This window comes from Onychostoma macrolepis, chromosome 09 (genome assembly GCF_012432095.1).
Source record: "Onychostoma macrolepis isolate SWU-2019 chromosome 09, ASM1243209v1, whole genome shotgun sequence".
Classification (NCBI taxonomy): Eukaryota; Metazoa; Chordata; class Actinopteri; order Cypriniformes; family Cyprinidae; genus Onychostoma; species Onychostoma macrolepis.
The window spans coordinates 16,918,813-16,942,960 of record NC_081163.1 but is presented as its reverse complement, the minus strand read 5'-3'; the positions used below and the strand labels follow the sequence as shown (position 1 = coordinate 16,942,960).

The 24,148-nt window shown below is 36.5% G+C and overlaps 2 protein-coding genes across 2 annotated transcripts; both read left to right on the top strand.

Moving 5' to 3' along the window:
• Positions 1–1,731: 1,731 nt before the first annotated feature.
• sh3bp4 (SH3-domain binding protein 4) lies at positions 1,732–16,495 on the top strand. The gene is made up of 5 exons (XM_058786945.1): positions 1,732–1,846; positions 4,924–5,135; positions 5,217–7,570; positions 13,228–13,416; positions 15,744–16,495. The coding sequence occupies exons 2-5, from the start codon at positions 5,015–5,017 to the stop codon at positions 15,966–15,968; spliced, it is 2,889 nt and encodes a 962-aa protein (XP_058642928.1). The 5' UTR covers positions 1,732–1,846; positions 4,924–5,014; the 3' UTR covers positions 15,969–16,495.
• Positions 16,496–21,700: 5,205 nt separating this feature from the next.
• arl4cb (ADP-ribosylation factor-like 4Cb) lies at positions 21,701–23,689 on the top strand. The gene has a single exon (XM_058786946.1). It carries the CDS (start codon positions 22,103–22,105, stop codon positions 22,679–22,681), a length of 579 nt encoding a protein of 192 aa, XP_058642929.1. The 5' UTR covers positions 21,701–22,102; the 3' UTR covers positions 22,682–23,689.
• The last annotated feature ends 459 nt before the right edge of the window (positions 23,690–24,148 follow it).

The following is a 24,148-nucleotide window of genomic DNA, read 5'->3' as shown; positions in this document are numbered from 1 at the left end:
CCCAGTGTGGGAAATACATGCGATCAATTTCAAGTGCTCTTTAAGATCGTATTTATAATAACCCTACAAATTCCTTACATATGTTAATATCATTAATTATAGTAGCCTATAGTAGCCTAGTAATTACAATAAAATAAAAGGCTGTTCAACGAAATAGCTATAATTTTATTTTTTGCACACAAATAAACAGCTTTAAGAACAAAAATTGCTTTTGTTGTTAACTTCCTTTTAGTTGGTTTTGGATGACATCTTGTGGTCGTACCCTATCTGTGCAACTTGATAGCTGATATAAACGTCGATAAAAGAAAGGCAGCGGCTATTTGCACTAAGTGCAAATAGCTATAGATTAATTTCAATTAATGTATCATTGCAAACGTTACTCTGTGCTCTAAAAATAGACATAGCTATTTTATGACATTGTGCATGCAAGGTCTTTTCATAATCTAGAGAAACGTGCGAGCATGTCAGTGGGGTACGGTTGAGACACAGTGTATCAACTGTACCCGGATTGGTCTCCTATTGCTTCACATGCTGTTTAGTTGTACAGTGTTATGATAATAGGATAAGTCACGTTTACACATATACACAAATTCTGTAAAAATAAAAATAAAAATAAAATAAAAAAAGAAGATATTTATGATATTTCAACTGTATTATTAATGGACGTATTTTATAGCATTAATGTTAAAAGGATTACATAGCATTTTAAGAAATTTACAAGGTGGTAAAGTGGGTACAATTGAGACACGCTTTATAGGTTGCTGTGTACTGTATTCAGTAACAGTCCAATCATAGAAAATAAAATGCATACAGAGGCTGTGTGTGTTTGTGTACTGCTAGTGCTATTACCTACATTTGGGGAACAAATGTCCCCACGAGTATAGCAATACCAGTAAATTCTAACCTCATGTGAATATTGTTTAGGTCCTCATGATGAAACAAGCTTATAAATCATACAGAATGATTGAAAAAGTAAAAATAACTGAATCTGAATTAAATAAAGCAAATAAATAAATGTATTTTTTAAACTGTAATTATTTACAACTGTAATTTTGTAATTTATTGCATTTGCAATAAATGCTTAGCTAGTAGCTTTATGAAAATATAAACTACTTATGACTATTATCAATGTATGATATTTTAGTACACAAGCAAAAGAAATATCATGTGAAAAATAATTTCAGCATCTAGTTTTTGTGTAGTGATGTCTCTATTGCACTCAGTCTAGCTTACAGTGTGTCAAATAGAAGCCTATAACTGTTGTTTAACAACATGCAACAACTTTTAATTGAGATCTGTTCTTTGAATGTAGACCACATTTGCTGTAAAACGATACCGACACTTGGTTGTTAAATGCCCACCAGATGCCGCCAGATATTTATATTTAGTCATAGTCCCCAAAAAAAGGTTGAACTTGATAAACTGCTTAGGTCTAATTTTAATGTCGCAGCTTCTGATTGCCAGTAGGCTTATACCAAAAATGCGGTCGAAATTTGGAAAGCTCGCAGAACATGAGCACTACATGAGGCCGTCTTAAAATGAAATGAGTTTATTAACTATTGAGCTGGATTTTCAGCGCAATTTGATCTAATGCAACATGCCATCCTCAAAAAAGTGAAACAAATATACATTATTATATACATTAATATAATAAATCTTAATCGTATGAATTCTTATGGCAGTTAAAAAGCTGTGAAGAGTCACAGGGATTATCCGTGTTTTTGTGCGGGACTCCTCCCGGCTGGTGACGTCACGCAGTTTCTCCTAATGTAAAGTGAAGCACTTGAGCGCGAGACCCGCGCATAACGGTCCACACTCAAGAGACTGACTGCATCTTCAAAAAAAAGTAAGTAGAATTTATATTTTTTGGCGTTAATTTTTTTATCGGGCTTTCATCGGGATTAGTGGAGTGTTGCTGTCCTCGTCGCTATCTTCCACTGAGTTGCCACTTTTCCTTGTTGAACTCACAGCTGAACTCACAACTGCTGTTTCTGACACTTCAGATTGAGTTTATGGGCTCGCTGTGTTTGACACTTGAAATTGAGCTGTGTGAGTGTGTAGGTCTTCTGAATGTCTTCGTCGGTTTCCTAGGATTTCACAATCCGTTTCAACGTGTCTGAGGTACACCCACCCACCGGAGACAGTCTTTTATCTTATAAAGAATCTGAAGCCACTGTTTTAAAACTTGCATTTAGCCCTAGAAACTGCACGATAACTAGAGAACATCTTTTGCGCCATATTTTAGACTAATCAATGTTACTGTAATGCAGATTTTATTAGTATCAGGACTCAAACCTTCAGGAAACCTCATGTCAAACTACTAAGAAGCTCATCTTAAATAATATATACTAGCTCCGCAGAATTAATGATTAATTAAACAGCCTGAACATTATTTTCTTCCCCCATTTCTCATCATAAGTCATCTACATACATATTTTTACATACATACTTTACAGTGAAACATGGTGCAGATAATGTTTTGAACTCTGGAAAGTACATACTTGACAAAAAAGTGTTGTTTGTTTGTTCAATTCATTTATTTGGCACAGCATTAAACATTACTGCAGTGTTTAGTGTTTAAATATTGTATAAAGCCATGTCACCAAAAAGCAGCTGTCATGCTTCAAAACTCTGTATGCTTGTAAGACAAGTTCAGTCCTGAAAACGTCTCTACTGATGCCTAAAGGTCTGTGACATTAACAATTACTTTAACATTATGCACAGAGATTCTTTTGACACCACAGACCGGTGTGTCCTAACCTGAAGGTGTTTGCTATAATATGATGCAATGTAAGTTTTGGGAAACGCAGCACATCCTTATTTCACAGGCATTTCCTCTGTTTTTTCTGAAACAAAAGGTGGAACAATCGGTCTTTCACAGAGCAGATCCTGCAGCCCTATAAACGCGCACACCCATACACACAAAAACAAATAAATAAAAGTGAAATCTGTTTCAAGTCAGGCTTGTACCCACAACAGCTATTTTAACATGCCATTTTCAGACACATTTAACCAGTCAAAACCAGTCTTTAGTGTTCTTTACTGAATAAATAAGCTTTCCATTGATGTATGGTTTGTTAGGATCTGACTATATTTGGCTGAGATACAACTATTTGAAAATCTGGAATCTGAGGGTGCAAAAAAATCTAAATATTGAGAAAATCGCCTTTAAAGTTGTCCAAATGAAGTTCTTAGCAATGCATATTACTAATCAAAAATTAAGTTTTGATACATTTACGGTAAGAAATTTACAAAATATCTTCATGATCAATGAACATGATCTTAACTTAATATCCTAATGATTTTTGGCATAAAAGAAAAATCGATAATTTTGACCCAAACAATGTATTTTTGGCTATTGCTTCAAATATACCCCAGCGACTTAAGACTGGTTTTGTGGTCCAAGGTCACATTTTGTCCAGTTCTGAAGAAACAAATCTACACAGATAATTTTCAATATCTCTTATAATTATTTTCACATCATAACATGGCTTCTACCTATTTGCTGATAATTTAAACCCATATTTGCTCCTTATAAGATGTATTTCTATGTGAACAGTCTTATAACATTCGGCCTAAGTGGCTTTGCTTTCACTAACGGTGAGACTTTGTGGAGATCTACTGGTTTTAAACATATTGAAGAGTCCAAACACATAGCAATTATTACCTTGTTGGAGTGATAATCTGCTGGATTACAAAAATTAGTATTTTCATAATATGTCAGACTGTTGTGTGAGAGACATTCCCAGTAGGCTACAGCTGGGCATTTTCTCTAAAGGCGCTTCACTGTGTGTGCTTTCTTCCCCAAGGTGGTAGTCATGGAAACCACTGATGTGTATTGCTGGAGAGCCTTTATAGTTCATGATCAGACTTAAGAGGATGCTGAGTTGCACTCAAACACTATCCTACTTTTGATTACTAAAAGCAAGCAACGTTTGATCCGTAAGCTTGCATGCTGCACATTTAAAGCAGCTCAAATGGAACATAAGTCATTGCTGAAAAATAAAATAAAATCAATAGAAATATAATAATTAACATTAAAAAAAGAAAAAGGTAGCAACTTTGATTTCAAGCTAGGCAATTTATTGTATAAACCTTCATAGAGACCAAGGCCTTTTATTCTCTGTTAGTGTTCAAGAGAATGTCACGAATATGGTAGACGTGTCTGGACAAGAACAAATATTTCTGCCCTTATTAGCCTTACTTTAAGACATGTAGTGACAAAGTGTGGGCTCTATTGGGTTAAGGATAAGTGGAATGAGGCCATTCAACTGAAATTTGCCTTACATGATAGACCGATATGGAAAGAGTTGTATGAGTTGCTCTACAATGGAGGCTAATCTTACTGTGATAAAATTACTGATTAATACTGAATGAAAAAAATGATCACAGTCAATTGTGTGCAATCCTTGTTGATGAATGCTTGTTCTTAATCAGAAAAGAACTGTTAAATAACTGTTAATTAACATTAGAAAAAAATGAAATGTTATTATGTTATTATATGTAATTACACTTACGTATATAAAAGTGCAATTTCTTGAACTCTTCGTTCATCTCTGGTGGTGTTATTGTGCAAACAATATTAAATTTCAGGCACACTTTTTTTTTTTTAAGGTCCAATTCTCGCTGTTAAGAAACCATTAACTGCAACTTTTTCCTCAATAAACTTAATTTGCTGCTTATTAATAGTTAGTAAGGCAGTTGTTAAGTTTAGGTATTAGGTTGGATTATGTAGAATAAGGTCATGCCGATTATGTGCTTTAATAAACAGTCAATATGTTAATAATAGGCATGCTAACAAGCAAGTTAATAGTGAGAATTGGTCCCTATACTAAAGTGTTACCCAAATTTCCTTAAAGAATAAATTCAGTGGGAATTTAAAAAGCAAACTTATAATGTTCTTTCACTTTTACTTTGTGACAGATATTATGGAAGGCCATTGAGCTCTCGCGCTGAAACAAACATGGGAAGAAAAACTTGAGACAAGACGTGGAGTTCGGTAGCAATACATGCCATGGCTGCCCATCGCATTCGATCAGCGAACAACAACGCTGTGCTCCCTCGCTGCAGATCTGAGGGTGCTCTCATCGATCTCAGTGAAGGAGTGTCAGAGGCCACCCTTACAAATGTTAAAGGTTACCTTTCTTATTTTCACCTCACAATCACTATACTGTTAACTTCTAGTTTTACCCTCATTCACTTTTTTTTCTTAACAGTGCCTTCACCTAGTGCCTTGCGACTGGATACTACTGCCTCATTTGGAGCTGTCAGGGAAGTGATTGCCATTAAGGATTACTGTCCGTCCAGCTTTACCACACTCAAGTTCTCAAAGGGAGACTGTCTTTATGTTATAGACACATCGAGTGGAGAGTGGTGGTATGCACACAACAGTAAAGAGATGGGATACATCCCAGCTGCTTACGTCCAGCCAATCAATTATCGAGATTCCACGTTCAGTGATAGCGGCATGATTGACAGCCTAAGTGACATTTCTGAGGGAGTGAAAGAAATGGATATGTCTGGGGAGTGGACGGGGTCCGCCAAAACCACAGAATCTAGAAATGACGATCCTTTTGTTAATAAACGGATGTCAACTAACCCTTTCCTAACTGGCACACTGCAAGGCACCCCTGACCAAAACAGCAACCAGAATTCAGCAAAGGCTTTGTGTTTTGGTAATCTCTCACCTCCCATCTCAAACACCAGCAGCACTATTAATATTAATGGTTTTGAAAGTGGGCTGTGTGACACAAAAAGTATTAGCCATGGCTCAGGAATTAGCCCAAATTTTCGCAGAGACAATCCATTTTTTAGGAGCAAGCGCTGCTACAGCATGTCAGAACTGTCTGTCCTACAGTCCCTGTCTGATGGGAATCAAGGTTCTTTGAGTTTTTTTGGTGGCATGAAGTCACCTAAACCTGAGCATTATCAAAGTAGAGAGGATTTCAAAACAGCATGGCTAAATCACCGTAAACTTACACGATCCTGCCATGACCTGGACTCTATTGGACAAAACCCAGGTTGGGGCCAAACCCAGCCAATAGAGACCAACATTGTGTGCAACCTGGACAGTTCTGGTGGTGCCGTGGAGCTGCCAAATACCAGTATCAGTATACATATTCCTGAGGGTCATGTTGCACCGGGTGAGACTCAACAGATATCATTGAAGGCCCTTCTGGACCCACCGTTGGAGCTTAACAACGATAGATGTTCAACCGTAAGTCCAGTGGTAGAAGTAAAACTCAGTAACATGGAAACCAAGACCCCAGTTACTTTAGAGATGAAGGTGTCTGTTGTAGTGAAGATAGAGAGCCGCAAAACCACAGAGGTGGTGTGTGTGAGAAGCGACTTCAAGGAAGGTCCGTATGTCCCGATTCCACATGTATACATGTATGGAGACACAGTTCAAGTGACTCTAGTCAATTTAGAGCCTTGCATGTATGTCTCTGTAGTTGCCCAAGCACAAACAGTGGCCCCATACAACACAGTCTGGGAACATGTCGTAAAAAAGGTCACTCTTGGGGTATACGGGCCAAAGCACATCCACCCATCCTTCAAGACAGTGGTGGCCATTTTTGGCCATGACTGTGCCCCAAAGACATTGCTAGTGAGTGACGCAAAAAAGCACCCACAGTCAACTCCACCTGTTGTCCTCCAACTCTGGGGAAAGCACCAGTTTGTACTAACAAAACCTCAAGACCTTCAGGTTGGCGTGTATTCGAACATGTCCAATTTTGAAGTGAGAACCAATGAACAGGCAAAGACCGTGAGGGGATTTCAGATCAAACTTGGCAAAGTGGCCCGCCTCATCTACATGATCACAGCACGCGATTCAACTGACATTTCAGACTTTACTTTGCGTATTCAGGTCAAGGATGATAAGGACTGTATCTTGGCTCAGTTTTGCGTTCAGACCCCAACCCCACCACCAAAAACAAGCACAAGAAGCTCCGTTCAAAGGCGCTTCCTCAAGAAAAAGGAAGTGAACAAAATCATATTGTCTCCTCTTGCAGCAACCGCAAAGTACCCTGTGTTTCAGGACAGACTAGTCAAAAACCTTAAATTTGCTAAGCTTCTGAAAACTGTTGTAAGACAGTCCAAAAGCCTGTATTTGCTAGAGTATCTTAAAGGTGACTTGGTGGCCCTTTTGAGTGAAGAAAAAATAAAACTTAAAGGACATCTATGGACCAAAGAATGGTACATTGGATGTTACCATGGAAGAATTGGGTTGGTGCATGCAAAAAACATTCTAATCATGGGAAAAGTGAAACCTGTTAATTTCAAAGGGCCTGATCTTACAACTACAATCCTTTTAGAACAGCTCCTAAAGCCCTGCATGTGCCTGACGTACATCTATGCATCTGTGCGGACAATACTGATGGAAAACGTGGCGAGTTGGAGAGTGTTTGCTGACGCTTTGGGCTACGTCAATTTGCCTCTGACACATTTCTGTCGGACAGAGGCAGAAAGTGAGCCTGAAAAAGTGGCTTCTGTTCTTGAGAAGCTCAAGGAAGACTGCAACGCAGCTGAGGGTAAGGAGAGGAAATCTTTTCAGAAGGAACTCATGAAGGTAAGCTCTGACATGGAAGTAGATCTGTACTGGGAGCACCTTTATAGAAACCACTTTTAAAAAGGTATATAAAATGTTATTGGAGGTTTTCTTAAAACTGATAATCATTTTCATGTAATGGCTGGTAACTGATAAATGGCCAATATTAAGATTTTATCATATTTTTTCAAATAAATTTGAAAAAGTATCTTATTTATATTTGGTCATACACATTCACTCATTCATTATTTATAATTCTTGCAACTGCAAAGAGAGACGAGAGAATAGTGACGTTTTTGAAAGTTAACAAGTTAAAAGTCTGAAAGTCAACAGCAGAAATATATATCCTACCTAAAACACAAAAAATGTCATTACTGAAAAAATAAAAACTTGATAAAGCTGCATGCAATTTCCAGATAGAAAAATAGTATGAATTTCAGTTAAGGTATCTAAAATTGAAATTAAAATGTTTTGTGCTAGACAGAGTTTGAGTTTGACCCTGGTGTGATTGGGGGATTTGCTCCAATCTTTTCAGTTTTGCAAATGAACAGATTTGTATGAATTAAACTATGAATAATATATGATTTCTCTAGTTGATACCAGAACGTGTCAAATAAATATTTCATAACGTTACTCAAAGCATTTGTCACAAACACGTAAGACTCAAAGCAAAGACCAAGTGCTACACATTTTAAAGTGCCACCTTATTTGCAGAACACCACCAGCTACCCACTTTAATATGCTATCCTGAATCAAAACAACAATATATGATCAATATAGTAATCTTTCCTAAATAAACTGACTGAAACTGATCTCTCATACAAAACCTTATCTCTCTCATTTGGTCTATTTTACAATGATGGATAATGTGATAAGATGCAGGTCTGTCTGGTTGTCACCTGCCTCAACCACTGTGCCACTGTGTCAATAAAGCCCGAAGTGAAAACAGGAACCTGAAACAGGATGCTTCCCAAGGAAATATCAAGTTGCATACACTTATATAAATCTGCTGTATGATGCATCAGTCATTCTGCAATAATCCCCTAAAAGAAACCTCTCTATATCAGAGAAAGCGTACACTGAAGATTCTCTAAGTAAAAATCACATCATACATATTTAAATCAGTCAATACATTTAAAAAAAAATAAAAATAAATTGTCAACATGCAGTAACACAGACCATATTAAGCATGTGCAGACATGCACAAGTTTAGGTATTACAGGCACTAGACTAAAATAACAGTGAGCTATCCAGTGACCCAGGACCACAAAACCAGTCTTAAGTCGCTGGAGTATATTTGTAGCAATAGCCAAAAATACATTGTATGGGTCAAAATAATTTTTTTTTCTTTTATGCCAAAAATCATTAGGATTTTAAGTAAAGATCATGTTCCATGAAGATATTTTGTAAATTTCTTACCGTAAATATATCAAAACTTAATTTTTGATCAGTAATATGCATAGCTAAGAACTTCATTTGGACAACTTTAAAGGCGATTTTCTCAATATTTAGATTTTTTGCACCCTCAGATTACAGATTTTCAAGTAGTTGAATCTTGGCCAAATTTTGTCTGATCCTAACAAACCATACATCAATGGAAAGCTTATTTATTCTTTCAGATGATGTATAAATCTCAATGAACAATTGACACTTAAGACTGGTTTTGTGGTCCAGGGTCACATATTAGAGTGTGATTGAAATTTTGATATTGACAATATACATACATCATGTAGACTATGCCATAATCATTGACATGAAACAGGCTAAATGAATGTCAGTGTCAGGTTCATACGTTTGTGTTACCCTGTATGAACTAAAATTAGGAAGGGTCATCTGTGACCGTCTCAAGCGTGAAAATGCCGGAAGATGTGAACGTGTTGAAGGAGAATCTTAGTTGTGCAGATGTTTCCTTTTTATTGTTAGAATCTACACAGAAGCATCAAATGTGGAACAAGAGACGCCCTGAATTACACAAAACCCCCACACCTACAAATCCATTGCCAGAATATTGCTAACAGACGTGCATCTGCAATTCTCTTCACATCTGAATAAAGTACTTGCATTTTCTGCATAGAGAAGAATTAGAATTTGAGAGCAATGGGTTCTCTCTGGAATTTCTAAGGGGTTTTTGATGTATGAATAAAATGAGGTCTGTGGTTAACATTACATGAAGAGACCTTCCTGTTTTGTCCTACAAAATAAATTACACAGAGTCAAATGTGAATATTGAAACCCATTAGAAATTCCCTTAAGAATCCGTGGTGAATTAATCTTTTGGGCTGGCCTACAAATTGACATCATGACTGAACAGCATTAGAGAACTTTGTAATTCCATTTTGAATCAGTAAAAGTTCCAGCTGTAATGCTTTCATGAGAAGAGGGTTTTTTTTTTTTTCTTTGAGTTTTTGATTCCTCGGTATCCTCCCATTTCCCTTAGCCTATTGTTAGAGCAGAAGAGCGGCCCTGTATAAACTGTCAGTGATTTCTGACAATACTTTAAACAGAAGACAGAATTGTCAGCTTATATAATAGGAAATCACAAGAGGCAGGCAAGAGGGAAGATAATAAAGGAGAAGTACTATCGTAAAATTAGATGTTACGAGGAATTCAAAAGAAAAACATGTAAAGTAATTTTCTGCTCAACTGTCTTAAGAATGTAAGCTGCATCTTGCTGTGATTATGTCTAGTGAGGTCAACAGTGTTAAATTAAAGCTAAGTGAATGTATTAGTACACCGACTAATTCACAAGTTATGATTTATGAATTTAAAGAGTTCCTGCACTGATTAACTGATTGGTGGATCATGCTGCTAACAATACTAGTCAATTAGATTGACTGATTAAAAATTTGTACCCTGAATTCACTGCAAGTTGCTTCGCATAAAAGTGTCTACCAAGTGCGTGGGTCAAATTAATGAATAACTTTAGAACTATGTTTAAATTTGCCAGAATGTTAATGTGAAGAAATAAACTTTTCTGTGCCAATATCAGCCAGGTTCACTGGGTACATTGATACAGAAAAAAAGAAACAGATAAATCAGGGAGACAAGAGGCTCAAAGCACTGAGGAAAGTTCAATGAACTGAAACACTTTTTTTGAGCATCTACACATGCTTACACATGTGCCAACGTGTCAAAAATATTTTAGTAAAAAATAATGGGCCTCAATTAAAAAGCCTCTTCTCAGATATGATTTATTTGTTTTATTGCAATTTTTAGATTTGATGTGCAGATGTCTTGTTACTGATGCAGCATACTTACAGAAATGTTGGAGGTGTCTAAAGGAGCAATGACGATAACAAAACAATGAAACCAGCTTTTGCATATTTATGGGCAAAATAGTGAAATGATCAAAACTTCATTAAATGAATAATTTGCTTTTCTCATTACATTTAAAATTAATAACAGGCACATTACTGCTAATTTCATACCTGTTAAAAGATGAACTTGAAGCTTCTACAGTAGTTCCGCTGGCCACACTTGACTTCATTTGAGGCATTAACAGCTGGTTCAGGACTCTGTGATAGTCAAAATCTGAGCAGACAGGGTGTAGATTTTGTTTGGCTTTCTTTTACTACTGTGTCTCTGTAGGGTTTACTTAATAAGTTCCTGACTGTGACGGGGGGTCAGGGGTGAGACACCTCAGGAAACAGGTGCACATGAAAGGCTTTATCTTTCTTTGGCTAATACACACAATTGGTGTGTACACAGTGTGATACATTCACACACAATACACGTCTTTTTCACTTTCATCTAGACAGTGAGTGGCACAGCAAGTCGTCCTGATCACGATTCTTTTAGCACTGTCTAATGTACAAGTCAAAGACATACCTTCCTGTTTGTTTGTAGAACTAGCATCTTTGATAAGAGGGAAGCCATCCAAGACTCCCGCTATCTCACTGCTCTGTTTGGAGCCAGACCTTTAACAGGTCTTCTGGGGCATCAGCGCCGTGTTCCTCCCCCTCTAAGCAGACTTCCTGTCATTCCAAACATTCCAAGCCATGGAACTGGAATCAGAGATTAGTGGGTTCAGGGCGTGTAGCTTTTAAAAACATTTTGTGTGTGTGTGGATTTATACATATTTGAGCGAATGAAGAACACCTGCATTTTTGACTAATTGCAGAAAGATTGATTCCTTTCTTTGTTGTATAAAGCAAGCACTAAGAAAGTGTAAATGTCACATGTCTTCATCATCAGATAAGAGTTTCAGACATTTTGTAGATCAGTGAACGTCATATATTCACAAGGCGCAGTGAACGTAAGTCCTTGTTCAGTTTTTTAAATGTCACGCCAAACTCTCAGGGGAGAAAAGAAGGTCACGTTAATAAGACAGAACACTTGCCAACCGAACAGCCGGATATTCCTCCCTAACATTTCCCTTGTCCAAGGGGCCCGGAGTCACTCTCATTATATTGTGCTCAGAGGAGCATGCACGTCGCTTCCTGCATATCACCACATTTATCAAAGCACCCGGCTTGATGACTTGAGCTCTGGATTGGTCTGAATCTTCTGAGGCAGTGCTTAGAAAACCACTGACGTTATTTCAGTTTTGTAGTTTGTGTTGTTGTGTACTCTTGTTAAAGTTTACTAATTAGAACAGGCTTTACCACTGAGAGTTGGGGGCACTTTTAAAATTGAAGATTTGGTATTTGAGATTATGAAGGCAGATATCAACAATAGGACACAACTCTACAAAGTACTAATTTTAGAAGATTTGAATTGAAGGCTATTTGCATACAGTTTCAATGTCATATTTTGTTGCAAATGCATTGTAGGGATGCACGTGTATTAAAATGATGTCCGAGACTGATATACTGCTAATTACTTTTATGTTATAGCTGACAGTGATAGCCAAAAAATGGTCAATATTTAAATTCTTAATTAAAAATAGAACACTAAAAACTAAAATCAATAGTTGCAAATGCTACAAGACAATTTAGGTATGATAACATTATAATTTACAGTATAAAAATGTATATTCTTTTTAAAATAGATTCATTTAGACATTTAGTTATTGTTCACCCAAAGAATTAAAATTCTGTTATTATTTACTCACCCTCATGTTATTCCAAACCTGTATCAGTTTCTTCTTATGTGGAACTCAAAAGAAGATTTTTTTTTGTTTTTGTTTTGTTTTTTGGAAAGTCAGAGATATCCAGTGTGGTTTTGGACACCACTGATTTTCACTGTATAGATAATAGCAGTTGAAACAATCTTGAAAATATCTTCTTTTAAGAAAGTAAGTCATACAAGTTTGGAAAAACATCAGGATGAGTAAATGACAGATTTTTGGGTGAAGTATCCCTTTATCAGCATTATTCAATTATAAATTCAAGCAAGTGCTAGACGATCCTGAATGTAAAAAAAACAAACAAACAAACAAAAAAACAGAATGCACAATTAAATATCCATAATAAGCAAAAGAATCCCATATTTTGTGCATCCCAAACTATAACAAGTATTAGACTTGGTTAGGCTTCTCCCTGAAGTCATATTTCTGAGTAGGAATAATCATTATCATTATCTAATCATTATCTATGATTTTTTTAAATTACAAAACCGACATTTGGGATTTAAACGTAGCATTATTCAATTTGTGACTTCAAACACAGTGACATAAAGCAGAGTTATAATTTTTGGTGATGATAAAGTCATGATCTGACTGTATATCTGTCATTCAGGCTCTTCTGAAGATGGACTGTCAGGGCCTGGTGGCACGGCTGGTCATGGACTTTGTGCTGTTGACTACAGCGGTGGAGGTGGCGGGTCGCTGGAGGGAGCTCGCTGAGAGACTGGCTAAAGTGTCCCGGCAGCAGATGGAAGCGTATGAAGCTCCACACAGAGACAGCAGGGGACAACTGGACAGTGAGGTAAAACTAACACTGAAAGCATTAAAGGAAATAGTTCACTGAAACCTGAATATCTTTGTCAACATTCACTCACCCTCATTCTTCCAAACCTGTGTGACTTTATTTCTTCAGTGGAATTTTTTCATGCAATGAAAGTGAATGATGACTGAAACGTCTCATTTTATGCTTCACAGAAGAAATAATATCATTTAAGTTTGGAACAACACAAGGTTGAGTCGATGATTTAAGTTACATTTTTTTGTATGATCTGCTTACATCCTACTTACATTTAGAGTTGGATTAGTGGTGGACCTTCATGCTTGAAACAATATATATTTTATGTTTTTGGACGAATCACATCATACAAATTCATACAGAAAATACTTAATTATGCCACCTTGTAAAATACTTATGTGTTCTCATGTGGTCAGGTTGGAAAAGAAGGGTCAAGTCTGTTTGCACAGTTTACACAGCGTTTAGTGCGCATTGAAAAGCTTATGACGTGGCTCAAATTGTAGATCAGTGACAGTACAGACAACTGTGCAAACAAAACACAGACAGAGTATGTAAACAAAGTTAAATAAAATAAAGTATATACAAACTATAGAATGGTCAATCCTTTGCATTATAAAAATGGATAAAGAATAATGTCCAAGTGAGATAGATGGTAACTGACACTTGTAAATTGTATTTTTAGCACAAATTACAGGAAAACCACAAGTCATGATTAGTGTGTTTGCATCCAGCTCAGAAGAGGAACCTAAATGTTCTACTGACAATTGATAAGATTATGAGCTTCCTCTTGGGCATTGTTTTACTGGTTTAGAATATTTGCACACATTCACTCTTTATGGAGAGCATACAGATTAGGGATGCAACGATTATAGATTTTGTTGGTACGATTATAGTCTGAGGAATAATCACGGTTTCACGATTATTACGATTAGTATGCATTTATTCATTTCACAAAATAAAATCACATAAACACTCTTTAGATATTAAAGTGTTATTTATTGCTGCCTTTTGAAACAGAAATAACACAGTAACCAATAATACAGCACAAAATAATAATACTAAAGAAAAAAAAAGTCCATCTCTCCTATTAGAATTAAAAAAGGTGACCTCTGCTCTGTAAACACCCATGTCAGTATTTCCCTTTTGAAATTAACAAATGTATTTGGTGTTTTCATTTCATTCTTTCTACATTTCTTTTGGACCTGAGGTACAGAACTTGGAAAGATGGTGAAAAATAAATTGACTTACGAATAATACTATAACAGGGATGATAAATCACAATATTAATGAAGTATTATTAATATATGACTAATATTAACTTTATTTATCCCACAGAGGACACTGTTACTAATGAGGGGAATAAACTAAACTATTATTGTAATCAACTGTCATCCATACTTATTCATTTTAATAATATTTATTCATCTGATTTTACATAAGGCCTGAGAAAATCATGTCAATTATTTTGGTTTGTGAGATCGAGCTGCCCACACAAACATTTAGGAGGACAGAAACCTGTTGTCAACGCTGCCCAGCGACATTCATTAATAAAATAGCTTGCAATACCTCCGAGAGGCCAAATGTCTCAACCCCAGACAGGCCAGATGGGCTCTGTTCTCAGATACTGAATCGGTACATTATATCAATCAGCAAAGAGGGGGTAAAATGACTGTTTAAATAACTAAACTCAAATCTTCATTGTTTAAAGTGATGAGTAGATGCAGGTTGACTAATTCACGCTCTCTCTCTCTCTCTCACCGCACTATTTAATCTCTGAAGCGGGCAGAATGTTCGAGCTAACGAACGCATCAGGTGGTCCTTGCCTTCACGTCGTGCATTAAAATCGTTTATTGCACATCCAGAACAGGTTGGCTAGCTGTGCATTATCCCTTATGTATTCGCTCTTTAACAGCGATTTTTACGGCAATATTGATGTACCCAAAATGGTCCCACACTATCGAATTCAGTCATTTCTCTGGTGGAAATAAAGGATCGCTGTTTGGTTCCTCTATCATAGTTAATCTAGTAGCCTCCGTGTCTCTGATAAGCATGGCATTTTAAGCTGGTGCACCGCTAGTGTAACTTTGTTTTCGTTTTGCTCATGTTTCAACAGTTCCATTCCATACAACAGAAACACTCGGTGTAGCGGAGCCTTTACGATTAATTAACCGTGACGTTTTAAAGCGCGGTTAATCGTAAAACCGGTAAATCGCTGCATCCCTAATACAGATTGGGTATAATCTTTTTAGGAAACTAAATTGAGGGTGCATAAATGTCACATTCATGCAGGTTTACGTCAAATTTAAATCTTTACATTTTTTTCTTTTATGAAGGCCATGTGGAAACCTGCCTATGACTTCCTGGTCACTTGGGCAGCCCAGATTGGGGACAGTTACAGGGATGTGATTCAGGAACTTCACACTGGATTGGACAAAATGAAGAACCCTATTACCAAGCGCTGGAGGCACATCACAGGCTCCCTCATCCTTGTCAACTGTCTGGATCTCCTACGGAGCTCCGCTTTCAGCCCCTGCTCTCAAGATGACTGCGCCATATAAAGACTGCCTATCGCCTGACTTTTACAAGACCCAGATACACCTGATTTCAATTTTATTCATTGTGTTGTTTTTAATATTTTTAAAAGCACTTATACTGTATGTTTGCACAATAGATTTGTTGCACAGTAAATTGTACATTCAACCAAATTAGAGACCTTTGCTTGCATTAAAACATCAGAAATAGGCCTACACTTTTCAGTATCTCATGTAAAACTTTAATGTAAAACAAGATGTGATTGTTCAGATTTTTTTATTCATTGCATATCATCATGATTTTATACTTGTAAAGTTTGCACAAAAGATACACTTTTACATACTTCTACATTTTTCACTAATACTGTAACAATCTTACTCTTATGTTTTGTGATGCCAACTACTGTATACTAAACTGCCTGTTTTACTTTGCTCCAAGTGTCTATTTTTTATGTTTAGTTTTAAGTAGCCTAATGTTTTTATAAGTGAATGTTAGAATAAAAAGTCAAATGGAAAAATAAAACATTATCAGCTTAATAAAGAGATACACCACATATGATGGGATTTATTCCACATTTTCATAAAATGTAAAACTCAAACTCTTCGATCAGCACACGTTGGCCAATAACTAAAGCAACTAATCATAAGTTTACAGAAATTAAAAGATTTACTCACCATTCATTTGGGACGCTGGAGCCTTTTGACCATTTTAGTGTTAGTGTTAGTGTTAGTGTTAGTTGGTGTGTCTTGATAAGAATGTAGGCCTACTATCAAAGATTTCTGACAAAATGACGAGTGATTTGATGTTGATGTCAACGTAAATGGCTTTAATTTTGCCGAATATACGAAGCAGAAAAACAGTTATTAAAAACGTCCATTTGATTGTGATGATAATTCCAAACAGCACTGTTTTTTCCCCCAAAATGCACATTATATTCATAAAATTGAGTTTGTTGTTCCAAGGAATGGTCCGTGTAAATCCAATGCAAATTTATTATTTGAACACTTTGTTCATTCAAAGTTAAAATAAATAAATCATTGAATTTATATCTATTTTCACTTTTAGTGAAAAATTAAAATTTAATAAATCATATATTTAAGTATTATGTGGAAACTAAATGTTGAGACTATACCTTGTGGAAACTAAAAATGTTGTCATAGCTAATGTGCTGTTGTTTTTCTAGCCTATTTGTCTCTCTGATTTGCATCTTCCTGTCATGCCTTGTACAAGGTCACAGCATGTCACAATAGATTTGCTTACACATTTACTGTGCAGATTCTAGGATACTGTACTGTCATAAATTTAATTATACATTAACCTTACTGACATGCTGAAAATAATCTTACATTTCTGTCCACCTTTCCTCCAAAGAGCTTATGTATCAAGTTGGCTTTAACTCTCACATTTGTAAGAGTTAATTGTTGAGTGTAGGTGGCATGTCCTTGATATGACGACTTTGTGTGACAAAACTGACTCAAACATATTAATCTGCCCTGCTAAAAAAAACAATAGAAGCCCAATAGAAACCATCACAGAAATTCCAATGGTTTCCATTAAAATACCATTATAAACCATTAGCTTTTTCCAGTAAAACCATTACAAAATTCCTTTGTGTAGTGTGTTTTGGGCATTTTTCCAATAGGATTTAACATCCCACCAATAAAATCCATCACATACCAGTAGACACCATTATAGTTTCCATTAAAACCAATACAATTCCCATTATAACCATTAAATCCATTACATTTTCTATTGTGTTTTGGGCAGGGTTCTATTGGTTTTTTCAACAGGGTGGTCGCAGTCAAAGTGTAACATTGAACATTATTGTAAGTTTGAAGTTTTTCTTGCTGTGCTCACTGAGAGTTTTACAGACTTGCGGTATGAGAATTCCAGTCTTATCACTCCAACATAATTTTTCTCACAGCTTGACAGGCTCTCCCAACAAAAAATATGACCAGTGTAAACAGTCATCACTGTGGGTCTTACAAAAATATACTTACATCTTGCCCTAGACATGCAGACAGCATGCCTTTCATCAGTACCATCTCTCACTCTCTGGGGAGAACCCTGGACTACCGACAAAAATCTGAAAGATGTAGGTGTGTGTGTGTGTGTGTGTGTGTGTGTGTGTGTGTGTGTGTACAATATAATGAACATGTAGTCAACTGTGAAGATTGTATACAGTTGTAACTGGTATTCCGCAGATACAGTCAAGCAAGTGTGTGTTTATGAATGTGTCTGTGTTTGCTGTGATATGCCATAAATAAACTGTGTTCCTTCTCAGGTCAGTGAGCACTGGAGTTTTTTCTCCTCAGCTCTGTTGAGGAAGACAAAGACAAATGGCTTTGTCAGTACATTGCTTCATTTTTCTTTCTCTCCATGCTAATGCTAAAAAAGAATAGTGTTCTGAAATATTCTGTAAACAATCGATTATTGTAAGATTTCAATTAGAGCAGTCCATGATTGAATGTTACATTCTGAGTCATTTTACTGCCTAAATTGGTTAAATGCGAAACTATAAAATAAGGCCAGTTCCCAGTCATTTCTCCTCTAACATTTCCAGCACACATCTACCACCTAGTGGACAAACAGTTAATATAAAGGACAAAGTTTTACTAAATGTAAAGGCAATCCCTTGAAACATCCGAATATAGCATGTGTTGTCAAATTTAGCAAATGTGGATTGAATAATATCTTTAAATCTATCATTAACGATTGTTGTCATATGTTTAAGACAGGACGTCCATGAGTTTTTGGTTAGTAGTAGCTTTTAGTTCTTTTAACTGATTAAAGTTTGGAAAATTCTTGTAACTTTTCAGTCTATAATTAACCATGGTTTTATTATAGTAAATACCATGTTTTTGGCGCATTGATTACCATTTGTATAACTATAGTTTTACTACAAATAGGCGGCCATGGTTTAACTATGGTTAGTGTAGCAAGACCATGGTCGATTTGTGGTTACCATGGTTTAACTATAGTAACCATGTTTTTTATATTAAAATGTTTTATATTAAAAAAAGTGTTTCAATGTGTCGTTTTGATTGTGAGATCAGTTTCACAGCTTGCACTGTATTATTCTTATGGTTTAGATGCTAAAAGGGAGAGTGCTTTCAAAGTCCTGCCCACTCTGCTTCACCAATCAATATACTGTACAAGAACGGAGGAAAGGTCTTCAGACCCACAACCAGAATCCTGAAAGTCATTCATTTGAAGCTTTTTTTTTTTTTACTTTTTCTACTCTATACACAGTACTGTGCAAAAGTTTTAGGCCACTAGTATTTTCACCAGTTAAAAAAATGGTTTTAAGTCAGTTATTTCGATCTTTTGCTGTAATGTGTCTGTAGGAAATATCAGTTTGCATTTCCAAACATTCATTTTGCCATTAATTATAATGTAAGTTATGTTGCAAGACTAAGTGTCGTGTAATTAACAGGTGGGGACAGACATGGTGATGCATTCCTGCACATTTTGTGCCTTGGTGACGAGACAACAACATCCCACACCTTCGCCATTGTTTCAGGCCGTGCCATTGAAACGGACTTGTTGCTTGAGGCTGTTTACATTTTTTTTTAGCCACACTAACATCTTCCTTCCAGGGAATTTCTCCAGCATGCAGTATATCATATTGATGGACATGAGTCTTCTTGTGTGAAGTATTTGAGGGCAACAGTTTTTTCTGGACACTTGTAAAGTTTTAATTTTTTGTCACATGTATTGTCTGTTGTAGGTCTCTTTGTTTGGCTTAGTTTTAATGACACAATGTTTGGACTGATTCTCATGTGGCAATAATCAATTTCATAGTGTTATGATGCTGCAATGTTGACAAAGAATAGGAATCTACAGTTCCTAGTTTACAAAGTTTTGTGTTTTAAAGAAACTGATGTACAAAAACCGTTGTTTTATTTGTGTCTGTAGGGGTTGGATGTAATGTGTAACAGTAGCACCCATTCAAAAATTGTTTTAAAAAGAAATGTGAAAACTCATTAAATTGATATTTACAGTTGCATTTTTTTGTGTTGTGTAATTGTATTACAGAAAAATAATAATTTTACATTCCTTTGTGATTATTTATTATTATTATTGGTAATAGGCCTATTGGTAAATATAAAGGTAGCAAGGCAATGAGACAACAAATAACCCAATGTTTGGGTAATGTTTAACCCAGCAACACAGTTAACCTGACCCACTGGTTGGGTTAAATAAACAACCCAGCATTCTGGGTCAAAACAACCCAGCGGCTGGGTTAAGGTTGGGTTATTTTTTAACCCAGCCTTTTTAGAGTGTAATTTCCGTAAGGGATGATAGTTTACCAAACGGGTAACAGCATCATTGGTTTGGAATAATTAGGCGTATTGATTTGTCAAAAGTAGCTAGGCTACTTCATATGACTTTTCCTTTAAAAAAAAAAACACGGATATAGAAAAATTGAGTAGGCCTACCTACTATGGACGCCAGGTGGCGATATATATCAGAAAATATCTACATTGTAAGTCAGGGACGACTAAATTTATGAGAAATAGCCTAACGTTTGAGAAAAGATTTTAGCCAGACGATTTACCAAACTTTTCCGGTAAAAGTTAGAGGGTTTGAGTTTTTTAAGGATTAAATAAGGCTTTTTTAAGGATTTCTGGTGAGGTGTGGAAATATTAGCAACTTATTTAAATTATTTCAGTGAGGTGTGAAATTGCGTGTCTACAATTTTCAATTTTTCCTTACGTGTTACAGGTCAAATCGGTACAATCTCGGCGACGCACCTTAGTTTCTGTTCGAATGCCTCCCATCTTCCACGAAAATTAGAGAACACCAACCTGTGCACAGACTGCTGAGGGGAGTTGTGTGGAAAGCCATTTAATCCTTTAAACTAACTATCTATATCTGTACTATTAGAATTTATGGCTAATAGAACTTATGGCTACTAGAACTTATTTTACTAGGGCTAAGTTGCTAGAACTTATTTTTATTACTTCAGGATAATTTTAAATATCACTAGGTATAGCCCACTATAATTATTTCAAAACTACCAACCACATTGGCCAGCAAGGGTTCAATGGGGCTGCTTTAAGGAAAATGTGCTTTTCACTACTCCCATTGCAGAAAATATATATGTTTTATTGAAGATTGATGGAACAACACATTTTTGTGAGAAAATAAACCATAAAAGTTGTCTGTTTTGTTTAAAAACCTTATAAATGTATGAGGTGACCAGGGAGGGCCTTTTTGCCCCACACTCAGCATAAAAAGCTAACGAGCATTGGGCTAAAGGCAGTATTGATAAAAAATTTGCATAACATGTAAGTTAACAGTGCCGCAAAGCTACAGCAATGTTAAAAGGTTCTTCTGGATTTAGTCTGTCTCAGTTTCTTCTGTTTCTTCATGAAGAGATCAGATCTCTGTGTGGAGCACTGGCTGTTGTCAGACTCCTTGTGCAAACAAAAATCTCACTGAATTATTAAAATTAATGGCAAAATTAATGTTTGGAAATGTAAACTGATATTTCCTACTGACACACTACAGCAAAAGATAGAAATAGCTGACTTAAAAACATTTTTAGTTGGTGAAAATACTGTTCTAATAATTTTGGCCAGCACTAGCCTATGACAGCCTATAATTAATCTCATATTTAAGTAATGGGCCATTTTAGTGAAAAATAAAAAGATACTCAGGACTACTTACAACTGTTTAAAAAAATAAGTAAAGTAACAAAAATATATAGTAGGTAGTTTAAGGAGCAGCTAGTTTGCCATAAGAGGGGTTTGTTTTTCAGTTTCCACATGAAATGCGGGCGGAGTTTCTCCAGTGTGAGGAGCAGCTGCTGCAGGGCCACTGCTGGCTTCCATTCATTACCTTACATTCGCTTGTGTCCATCACCGCATGAGTAGACGCGTTCGTCTCACGCCTAGAAGAGATTTCTGATCACATTCATTCATCGCTAATGTGGACGAGCGCCGTCAGGAGGGATTTTCTTCAGTTTGCGGTGGTAATGTTGATGTGAGCTGTTACTGCGGAGACTCTCCGCTCATAGAGGAGTGTTTACCGATCATAAGCTGATCTCACGCGCACTGCAATGATCGCTTCATCACATCCAGTCTGAATCTGGTCGAATCTCTAGTGCCGAGGGGACTGCATTGGGTTTACCCCTGCTAACGAGGAGATCAAAATGGGGAACAGTTTCTCCAACATCTCTGCGTTTCAGTCTCTCCATATAGTGATGCTTGGCTTGGACTCCGCAGGGAAAACCACGGTCCTTTACAGACTGAAATTCAACGAGTTTGTCAACACTGTGCCTACAATAGGATTCAACACGGAAAAAATCAAGCTGAGTAACGGCACTGCCAAAGGAATAAGCTGTCATTTTTGGGACGTTGGTGGGCAGGAGAAACTCCGGCCCTTGTGGAAATCTTACAGTAGGTGCACGGATGGCATTATTTATGTGGTGGACTCTGTAGACGTGGATCGACTGGAGGAGGCCAAGACGGAGCTGCATAAAGTCACCAAATTCGCCGAAAACCAAGGAACGCCGCTGTTAGTCATAGCTAATAAACAGGACCTGCCAAAATCTCTGTCTGTGGCGGATATAGAGAAGCAGCTGGCGCTCCAAGAGCTCACGCCTGCCACTACATACCACATCCAACCGGCCTGTGCCATCATCGGAGAGGGGCTTCACGAAGGCATGGACAAACTGTACGAAATGATAGTCAAACGACGAAAAAGCCTCAAACAGAAGAAAAAGCGATAACTCTCTCTACAAAGCCTGCACCTGCCTTTTTCCATTGCTGATGGCCTGAGTCATTGGGTTTGCCATTTCAACGTTGCACTGTTGGCATTCATCTGAATGGTTGTTTGTTGTCGAGTTGGATTTGTGTTGCATGTGATCGTGATGGCGCAGGTGAACCAAAATTAAAAAAAAAAAAAATGGAAATGATTTGTTTAATATAAAAGGGCTGGTCCCGATTAAGCTGCCATTAATTTACATAGCCTGGTCATCCGTTTGAAGGAGTTCTCTACTGAAGCACTGTGAAAAACGCTGTAACATTTCATGGAATGCTTGATATCGTATTTTGACTCTTATGGAACATAGAGTGAACTTCTAAGAACTTTATCAAGAACTGTAGCTTCAAAATCCCAGAATGAAACTGAGGTTTGAGGACCTTGTAATTTACAAAATGACTGTAACTTCAGTGGGCCTGAGTGAGTATGAGGCCTCATGAAGACGTCTAGATTTACAGGAACTCTGAAGAACACAAGTGATGGACTATAGGCATTGCCTGTGACACCTCTAAGCACTTTTTTTCTTACCGAGATAGTAGTGTACAACACTGTAGATCAGATATTAGACTGTCAGTGTATTACAAAGTCGAGATGAATCCTGAAGTATTTTTCAATTAAAATGTGTGTTAAAGCAAACACCTTATCTCATGTTATTTATCAGGGTGATATGAGGGTAAAAGTTATTTGAAGTGAGTTCAGCTGGATAAATATCCATGGATACATTTCTCATCTCAGATGTTTTATGTTTTCAGAAGAAATTTTGATAACGTCTTCTATACCAATGTGTTATAGGTTCATTGTAAATTTCACAAGTGTGACTACACTTTTTGGGCTCTGTTAAATGGGAGGTAGTTTTCAGTCTACCAAGCTTTCTGAAAATATTGAAAGAAGCTATAAAAGAAGCAGACTGATCACTTTTCAGTTGAACTATAGCTGGGTGTTTTACCTTCAGCACACTTGAATTGAACAAACTGTATCCTGCAATTTTATCTACATTAATTTGTGATTTTCTATCAAATATATATATATATATATATATATATATATATATATATATATATAACTTACTAATTTTTGTACAAACGGTGTGTGTGTTTTGGATAGCCATGCCCTCTTTGTTATATTAGCTTAAGAGAATAAGCCCCCTTTCCAAACATGCTGACAATGGTGTCTTTCTATCCCATATAACTCTAGGGTTTCATCCCAAGAGGAAAGACATGGTCAGTCTATACAAAAACCCCCATTTAAAAAACCTGGCTGGTCATGTACAGCCACAATTATAGCGATAGGTTGTGGTCTTACCTGAAATTTGGCTACATTTAAATCAGCAGGAAATAATTATATAATATTATGTGTGTTTGTTTGTTTTTTGAATTTGGTCTTTATTCATCAAACCCATACATCAAACCAAAGTCACACTAAATAAACATAGAAG